The 9,847-nt window shown below is 31.8% G+C and overlaps 1 protein-coding gene across 5 annotated transcripts in view; it reads right to left on the bottom strand.

The window, feature by feature from the left end:
• Nucleotides 1-2,013: 2,013 nt before the first annotated feature.
• The window catches only part of LOC117175051 (transcription initiation factor TFIID subunit 6-like), a 13,354-nt gene continuing 5,520 nt past the window's right edge, over nt 2,014-9,847 (bottom strand). The window contains exons 4-8 of one of the 5 annotated variants that reach the window (XM_033364585.1): nt 5,576-5,779; nt 5,288-5,470; nt 3,768-3,990; nt 3,286-3,605; nt 2,014-2,466 (exon numbers count right to left, since the gene is read on the bottom strand). In XM_033364585.1, the coding sequence (XP_033220476.1) occupies nt 2,377-2,466; nt 3,286-3,605; nt 3,768-3,990; nt 5,288-5,470; nt 5,576-5,779 (1,020 nt within the window). In that variant the 3' untranslated portion in view covers nt 2,014-2,376. Of the gene's footprint in view, nt 2,467-3,285; nt 3,618-3,767; nt 3,991-5,287; nt 5,471-5,557; nt 5,780-9,847 lie in introns of all 5 variants that reach the window. The other 4 variants (XM_033364581.1, XM_033364584.1, XM_033364580.1 and 1 more) reach the window with 4 other exon arrangements.

Raw genomic sequence — 9,847 nt, 5'->3', positions numbered from 1 at the left:
TTTACGGGGAGCGGTGGGTAGAGGGGAAGTGACTTTTTTCGCCGGACGCGCCGTCTATATTTATGGCGGGTAACTAAGCTCGCACCGCATCTACGTTTATATATCTTTGGTTACGCGTTACTCGAGGTTTTTGTCGTAAAATATCTGAGAGAAGTAAATTACGAGAATAATTACATGGCAAGATGGTGGCACTGCAGAAATGTGCATAACCTCACTTTTTTGAAGTTCCAGTACCGAAATTGGTAGGTTTATTTCAAAGATCGATATAGTTAATTAAATAAATTAATCATGTTAACTAAAATGAAATCGATAATTTTAAATGTCTCCAATTGAGAGAAAATCAGAATAATCAAAATGTAGAGCAATGTTTATTTTGCATAAAATATACATTAGAGTTGAAAATTTGGGATAATAAAGAAGCACTAAAAAAAGCTGGGTCTGGTCCTAAAATTTAATAATGTTAAAAAAGCAAAAAAAAAAAATGTTTACAAAAAAACTGTTTCATAGTTATACAAATTTAGTACCAGAACCACCTTTGTTTAGTATCCCAAATTTTCAAGTAAATGTGGCGCTTCGTGTAAATACATAATCGACGTGGTGTGAATATGAGTTAGGAAATTAAAATTGTCGATAAAAGTACCCTCAGTAATCAGTTAGCATTAGGACATTCTTTTTAGAATGTACATTTATGTAAAGATATTATGAACGGTGACTTGACGCCTTTAGGACATCCTTTGGATATTTCCATGCATTTAAAAGGTCCTCAGAACGAAACCAATTTACAGTAAAAAAACTACGTAAATTGCCTACTGGAATTTTACTTACCCATCCTTGAAAATACCCAACTATTCTAGTAACTTCAAGAAGAACGTGTCGAAAATTGTAGGCAGCAATGGAAAAGTAAAATACCCTTTGCGCAAGTAGGTGTATTACATATATGTTTTTTTTTACATAAGATTCATTTCTAGTTACTGTGAAATATAAATTCAATGGAGCATTCAAAATCCAGGTACACTAAAAGGTACCGAAGGGAGCCTTACGTAGCCAAAATATTTGTTTAAATCAATACAACTCTGATTGACACTGTTTCTTGTCTTAGAATTTTTGTATTGCCTAGGTTAATTTTCCAGCTAAAAAAATTAAAAAAGAAAGTTTAATTTACTTAAACAATAAAAAAATTACGAAGCCAGAAGCGAAGTCAATAAGAGTTGTAATTGGTTGGAAAGACTTTTTGAACTTTTGCTTGTATGTTTGGGAATTAGGTTTTATTTTTGAAGAATCATTTTACAAAATAACAAAATTGATAATTGTTTGTTCCATGAATTTTATTATTTCATAAAATGGTCCTTGAAGAATGAAAACTAATTTCTAAATACTCAGACGATATCGAAATTGGTAGTTTTTTCTTTGAAATATCTATTCATGTTAATACTACAAAAATTAAGGAACTTTAGCAACAGCTTAAAAAATCATGGGGATTAATCCGTGATTTAAACAAATATATAGGTATCACTTTTGGTCGGCAGAGGTTGAAAATTTAAAAAATAAACATTTTTTTCCATAGGCTCAAAAAGTATTGTGAATTTCTTATGTATACAGATTTCGATCACACATAATAATCTAGAATCATATTGCAAAAAAAACTAACGTGATCAAAAACGATTTATTCTAAAGTGTGATCTTTTATTATTTTTTACCATCGAAAGCTGTAAACATAAAAAATTGACATTAACTTTTGCATAAATTAAAAAAGTTTTTTTGAAAGTGAAAAAATAAATTACTGATAGTAGCGTTATAATGATTCTAATAATTTCACAATTTTCACACCGCACGCTAGTAGACACATCTATAAAAAAAAAAGTAATAACATTTGCCAAAGTTGATAGACAAAAATAAATTTCTTTATTTCTACTGATTTTTTGTATGAAAATTCACGAATCTTTATTCCTTACATTTTCTTAAAATTATTCTCACAATTTTCAATTGTGATGCTCTTTTTATAATGATCTATAATATATAAATATTTTCACGGTTCCTTATTAAAAATCTGTCTTCTATACTTTATTATAATAAAATTAGACTTTCTTATTCAAAATAACAAAGTAAGAATATACTTAATTTAATATTTACAAGGAAAAGTCACAAAAATATATGTTGATGACACTCTTAGAGCTCTCAAGTATATAAAATTAAAGTATTTTAAAATATCGACGTTTGAATCATCAACGAAGATTTTCACTCGTATTATTGTTAGAGTCAATGTGATAATCTACAAAAATAATTTTGTACAACAAATGTTTCAATTCCTCCGACAATGAGGTAAATGCAGAAAATAAATAAAAACAGCAATGGGTGAGAAAATAAACTTAATCACTCTCATTGAAATGAATGATCATCCAATGGATTGTGCGTTTGTTCAACATCTTGTTGTGTAACAAAAACTTGCGACTTGGGCGTCAAGGCCGCCTGAAAAATAAGTGTTCACTTGGTTAATCAATTAAAAAATATTGCCTTTTTAAATACAATAAATAATTTGAATAAAGTATTTGAGAATTTCACAGGATGCTCAGAAAAATGTACTTCCTGGCACACCAAAATATGTGATTAATTTCATTTCCGGATGACCGCTGAACCGGAAAATCGGGAATTTTTTAAAGTATAGAAACCTTTCCAATCACTTTGAATATCAATAACTTGATATTACATGAAAGTATGCAATATTTAATGCGTTTGAATTGTTAAATTGTAGTACGATGAAACTTCGTATGAACTTTGTATATTTATATTATATACATTTGTAAAATAATAAATGTTCCCTCCCATGAAAAAGTAGTTAATTATTTGTTAATCATTAATTATTTAATTAGTTGGTGGGTCAACAGATGTTAATTTACCTACGCCATGGGTGGAATGAATGAGTTTAATTTCAAATTATTTTCTGTTTGAAAAGTTCAATTTCAATTTGTAAGACTTTCAAGTATCAAATAATTGTGTTTAAAATATTTCAATCTTAATTTATAATAGTTAATTCTGAAATTAATTTTTTTTAATGCAGTTGTGAAGACTTGAACAAATTAAATTTAAAACTGGCTGAAGTTAAAAATTTTTTATCGTAAAACGTATGAAGAGAAGTAAGTGTCAACCTAAATTACTTGAAGATTTGAAAAATTGATCTTTGCAGAATTTGTAAATCTGACTACGAATCGAATATGGAAAACATCAATTTCGCATGAAATCTCATTTAGAAATAAATGTAGCAATATAAAAAGTTTGCTTTTAACTTACCTGCGTTACGGTCGATGTGACGCTATGACTGCTATTAGGCATGCAAACCACAACCAACTTGGGAGCTGAGCTATGCAAGTGTGGCTTTTGCTGAACAGGAATGCCTTGAGTTATTTTTACTTGTTGAGGCTGTTGTTGTTGTTGCTGCTGCTGCGCATGTTGTTGCTGTCCAGGACTTGCAACAATTCCAGAAGAAGTCGGCGTTTGCGCTCGGGATTGCAAGATTACAAACTTTCCAGTCGACGCTGGTCCACCACTTCGACCTGGGTTCAACATAATTGTACGGCTCGTTTGCGGCTGTCCTGGACTTGGACTCGAGACTGCAATATGATCTGACCAGATTCATTTAGTATGCATATTTCGTAATCGATATTTTAGCGAATTCATTCAGATAAAATAAAAACTCTTGAATTTAGAAATACTCTTTAAGAGTTGATTTAAATAGCTTTGAGTTTTTCTTTACACGTCCTGCACACATTTACCTGTTTGCACAATAGTTTTTCCAGTGCTTATTGTCGCCTGCTGCTGATTTGCGGTCAAGGTCGCTGTTGTTGTTGTCGCATTAGTTGCTAAAACAGCTGGCTGCGTTCGCGCTTTAGCAACTGCAGCACATAAGGCTGGTCCGAGATATCCAAAATCTTGTTTGTACTCTTCTACAAAGTCTGGTGGCGACCGAATCATTTTCAAAACAGGAGCTACTGATTTCTGTCAATGTTTTGTAAGCATTGCATTAATTTATATAGATATTTCAGGGCTCAGGCTCACTTCAGATATCGCACACAGTGTCAATATTAAGAATACACTTTTTAAATAGTACCAAAATAGTGGAATGAAATTATGCAATTAATAAACTCTAATTAGTAATATTTTTGTTTTCGTTTTCAAAGAAAATCAGTCCAAACGCTATGATGCATGTAGAAAAATACCGTTTCTACGCTGATCGAAATTGGTAGAAAAATAATAAAATAACGAGTGAATTGAATTTTGTTTAACAATAGAATAAAATACTATAGATTTGCAAATTATATTTGCACAAATGTAATTAACTACGAAGTAAAGATTAAGACATAGAAATAAATACTTCTTCATATCATTGTTTGTTCTTGAATCTATTAAAATATTGTTCAATTTGGAACGTATTTATTTTTTAAATTGTTCAATTCAAATCTTTTTTAATATGAGCCCCTTTAATTTGATACTTTTTACTCTTCAATAAGATTAAATCAAATTTTCAAACTCATTCAATTTGATATAATTAATTTTTGAACTATGCATATGTATTCAATTAAAAATATATCGAAAATTAATGTATTGGTTTGGAAATATAGAAATCTGAAACAGTAAGATTGAAATACGTATTTGTTCATTTTTTTAATAATCGAATTTTTAATTATTATACTTTGGACGTTTTCGAAATTAAAATCTTCAATTGTACAATTTTGAAATATTTTTCATGAAAAAGTCGAAAATGTCTGAAAATCGAACGGCTAAGATGGTGATAAAAAAACATGAATTTAAAGTATTTTAAATTAATTTTTGCGTAATAGAGATGTTTTTCCTGTCTAATCATCAAAGAAGTTGGAAAATATTTTTTAAATATACTAGAAAATAATAGCATTTTTTCAAGATAGACTGGAACTTGGATTTAACACCGGTTTCGGGCATGACTTTCAGTAGCCTTGAAACTAAATGCAGACTGCCAGAACGTAAACAGGCAGGGCCGCGTCAATCCTTTCTGTTGGATTTGGATGCATGGCGTAACATGATGCAACTAAGGCGCTGAGAGTGCGGCCCTCAAGTTGCTTGTCACGCTTGACGGAGCAGCTTCTCGGAACACAGTAAATCCGGACTGATTAAATCCAAGTTCCAATGTAGTGGTAAAATACTGGCATTACTAAAAAATGTCGCAAATAGTGTCAATAGTGGTGCGAGTCCGAGCCCTTCATTATACTAATTATGATGGAGGTAAATATTGTTAGGATAATTTAATGAAAAATCTTACCACTAATAACGTTTTTATATGACCAGCAGCATTTTTATCTACACTTGAGAGCCCAATACCGTCTGTACTTAATTCAATCCGCTCTGATATGGTCTTGATTTTTGGTATAACCAAGGCTTTCACAACCTCAGGTCCCAGTTCACAAAGACCATCAATTGCACCATACAAAGAAGCCAGTGGAGTCTGAAATAAAAATGTATTGATCACAACATAATGAAAAGCTCTTTAATTTATAAGAGTGCCTTCAGGCTAAGTATGTCAGTAACGCACTTTTGTTTCTTCACGCACCTGGCTGCTTTTCGCTAAGGCTTGACTGAACATACGAGTAACTCTTGTTTGAACGTTATTTGTGGACGTATTAAAGTTCTTACAGATTTGCGCCATTAAGCGAGAAGCGAAATCTCGAAGTGCCCAGTGATTATCCATTTCTGGTCTCATACAAAGTTGCTTAGTTACTATACATGTCGCTACAGATGGTATGAGTTCGTGGAGCTATAATTTGAATGATCAGCTTAATACCTAGACACTAGTTCGAATTAGAATTATGAATTAAAACACCTATATATCCATAAATCCATGTTAAAAGAACCTCTAGCAGGGTGGCCATTTTGATTGAAGATAAAAAATTCCCGGTCAATGTACGATTCGCAAACATTTCTAACGGTAAATTAAATTTAAAAATTCGAACTCTTATTTTTTAAACTTTGAAAATTGAAGTTTAAAAGTTTTTAAATTAAATGCACTTAAACTGAATTTTTCTTTTCTTTTATAAATTGTATACTTCAAAGATTCAGATTCAGTTCTAGAAACATAAATCCATGTTATCATTTTTGATGCTCTAAATTCAAAAATCAATCACTTAATTTAAAAAATTAAGAATTAAAATATTTTAAGCAAGAATAGTTAAAAATTGAACCATTACATTCTTTTAACTGAACAATTTTTACATTAGAAGTTGAATTAATACTATTTAAAATAGTTTATATATCTTTAAAAAGCTTCAAAATATTATTTCAAAGTTTTGAAAAATATACATCGAGGCGTCCTAACGATAGGATGCCAACGCGCGCGATCGACTAAATGATACTTAACCAAAAATAGAAACAATTAAAAGCTAACGAAGAAGTAAGCACTAGAAAGTTTTAGATCGCGGAATTGAACAAGATGAAGCTAGAAGTTGGCCAAAACTAGAAGATGCTCGCTCGCTCCATCAAAACATTAACGTGCTATCTCGGGCGACCAAAGCATGAAGGTGTGCCACTTCTCGCTTATAAACTAAACGCGAGAAGTGGCAACATTCATGCTTTGCTCGCCCGAGATAGAACTTTCATGATTTGATGAAGCGAGTGAGCACCTTTTAGTTTTGGCCAACTTCTAGCCTCATCTTGCTCAATTACGCGAGCAAGATTTTCTAGCGCTAACTTCTCGGTTAGTTTTTTATTGTTTTTATTTTTGGTTAAGTACCGTCAAGTCGTGTCGCGAGCATTGGCACCCTACCGTCAGGACGCCTCGACATGTTTCAAGTTTTTTTCAACAAGATTATTATTAAAAATAAATAAAAATTCACAATTTATCTTGAAAATGAATCATTTTTTAAATGAAACAATAAAAATCGTTACGTTTAAAGTTTAAAAGCTCCTTGACATTTCATAGATTCAAGGCTTTCTATTTTTAACCATTAAGTTTCAAATTATTTACATTTATTTTGCGACTAAGACTTTTAAATTGAATCAGTTTAACTTGTAAGGCTGAACTCTGGACATTTTTCAATTTTTTACGGATTTAGAATCGTCTTAACAAATCCATTATTGTTCACTTTTTGATACTTCAAATACAGTTCAATTTTTCAATTAAATAATTTATATTTACAGTTGATCAAGTATATTTTTTAATAAAAAATGTTCAATTTCAACGTATTTGTTTAATTGTTTAAGTCTTCCAAGACTGTATTTTGAAATTCTTTAAATTGATAATAAAAACTTAAAAATAAAAATAAAAAATGGAAATTTTTGTTAAGTAAAAGATATTCGAATTACCTCTTATAAACTGAATGGTATCATAATAATTAAAAGATAAAAATTCAACTAATTACACAGGTGCACAAAAAACATAAGTGGTCTGCACTTTACATATGACTAGGCTACCCTTATGGATTTTGAGTCGTTGAATCTGAAACCGGCCTCGTAATTTCCCCTAGATCCCGCAATTTTCTCCTAGCCTAGGGAAAAGGTGTAAAATCTTGTTAGTTTCAGGCTCCGTGAAAGTAATGTTTATCTACTAGGAAGTTAATAAAACAATGTGGTTTCTACGTATTTTGAGTCGCTAATTTCGAATCCAACATTAGAATTTTTCTACGGTACCTCAGAATTTCTCTAGCCTATGGTAAAAAGTGTAAATCTCAGTAAAACCTGAGATTTCCCAGAGGTGTTATTTTTACACGAAAAAACTGATATATTTTCGTATTATGAGTTGTTGAGTTTATATCTGATGTTAGAATTTGTCTACAGTAATTCAAAATTCCCCCAGCCTAGGGGAAAGAGTTGAAACTAGAGAAGTGAAACTTTGAAATGGAGGAACATTGGAACAAGAAGGAACAAGTGGTAGAACATTGAAAAAAGGAACATTAAGAGTAGAAATTCGTGAAACCTCTAGTTTTTCTCAATTTTTTATAGTTTCTCCTTGACTAGGGGCAATCTGAGGTACTGTAGAAAAATTCTAATATAAGATATACACTGAGCAACTAAAAATACGAAAACATATTAGATTTTCCGTACAAAAATAAAGCCTTCGTGAAACCTTACAATTTCCTCAGTTTTTTCCCTAGGTTAGGGAAATTCTGAGGCACTGTAGACAAATTCTTATGTCAGATATGAATGAAGCAACTCAAAATACGGAAAGATTGTTTCTGAATACTGAATACTGTAGAAAAATTATAACGTTGGATTCGAACTTGGCGACTTGAAATACGTAGAAACCACATTGTTTTATTAACTTTCCAGTGGATAAATATTACTTTAACGGAGCCTGAAACTTCCAAGATTTTACATTTTTTCTCTAGGCTAGGGGAAAATTGTAGGGCCTGGGAGAAATTCTGAGACCGGATTCGGATTCAGCGGCTCAAAAATCCATAAGGATAGCTTAGTAAGATGTAAAGTTCAGACCACTTTTTTTGTGGGCCTGTGTTATTTAAAAAAATGGTTAAAATCAAACTTCGATAGATTTTCCGTCTAAAATTTGTAAAATTCACAATTACTTTCCGGTCTAAAAAATTCTCGGTTTCCTGGTCCAGCAGCCACCCTGTCTAAGATCGTGCACATATTACGTTAAGCGTTTTTTCCGTTTAAATAAAAACGAAAATGAAAAGAAAACTAACTACTCTGCATTTTCAGTTAGTCCCTCGATTTAGTTCACATACGTAGCAAACAGCAGACAGGTTCAGCAATTGGTACTCTCTGTTGTACTATATTATTTAAAATTATTTTGAGTTGACATTGAATACCTGTGGAGTTATTTTGAACGGCTTGAAATGTTTTTTGTCTTGTCGGCGCCGAAAACGTGTCTTTTCGTGCATGTAAGGTATGCGCAAAGTCCCTCGAAAGCGACGTCGAGCAGAACAAGCTACTCTACGCCAGCTCCTTCAGTCTCCAGGCGGTAAAACCTATTTATGACCGGCTTCACATGCCCTTAAAGGCAACTTTCGATACGTAAATCGCTTTGTTTCCACTTCTGATACACAATGTAACATTAATCTCCTTCAGATTTTTTAATTTCCTTGAATTCGCGGAATTACTTGAATTCGTAGAATTGATCTAAATTTCTTAAATTCTTCTAAATTCTTCTAAACGCGTTGAATGGGACTGTTATATATTTTCAAGTATACTTGTTTCCTATTGAAATTAAAAGATTGGAAAAAATAGAATATAATTACTTAAGTTTGTAAAAATAAATTTAAATATTTTCTTTAAGAGCATGTGACACAGCTAAATACCTATATTACCGACCTCACTTTATCAGTTCACTGAATGTTTTTTTGAACCTAAGAACTTTTTTTGTAAATAAACTATCGAGCTGAAACTTTGGAAACTGTATTTGAGTACAATAAAGTACGTTTAGGTACAGCATTTTGGAAGGAACTTTACTGAAAATTATTTCATCTTTTTTCTGAAACTCAACATTTTTTGAACGTTCGAATTTTTTTTATACATAAAATATCGGTCTCAAAGTTTGAAAAATGCAAGAGCCGAAAGAAAACTACGTTTAAGTACAAAGCTTAATAATAAAAGATGTAAAAAAATATATTTCAACTATCAATCCCATTGGCATCAGCCGGTAACGTTGTACACGAAAATACGAACCCTCTAGAGCCTCGTCTAGTGGCCGCCAGGGTTCGTATTTTTGTGTACAACGCTACCGGCTGATGCCGATGGAATTATTATTATTACACCATTAAGCCATTTCCCTTTCGAAGTAGGCGTGACTCACTCGGCAGGGGAAAGGAGTAGTGTGTGGAAGGGATAGAGATTTTTCAGATTGATCCAGAATTCTCGTGCTATTTAAGTA

Source organism: Belonocnema kinseyi, chromosome 6, assembly GCF_010883055.1.
Source record: "Belonocnema kinseyi isolate 2016_QV_RU_SX_M_011 chromosome 6, B_treatae_v1, whole genome shotgun sequence".
Classification (NCBI taxonomy): domain Eukaryota; kingdom Metazoa; phylum Arthropoda; class Insecta; order Hymenoptera; family Cynipidae; genus Belonocnema; species Belonocnema kinseyi.
Note: the sequence above shows the minus strand (reverse complement) of the source record. Positions and strands in the feature narration are given on the sequence as shown.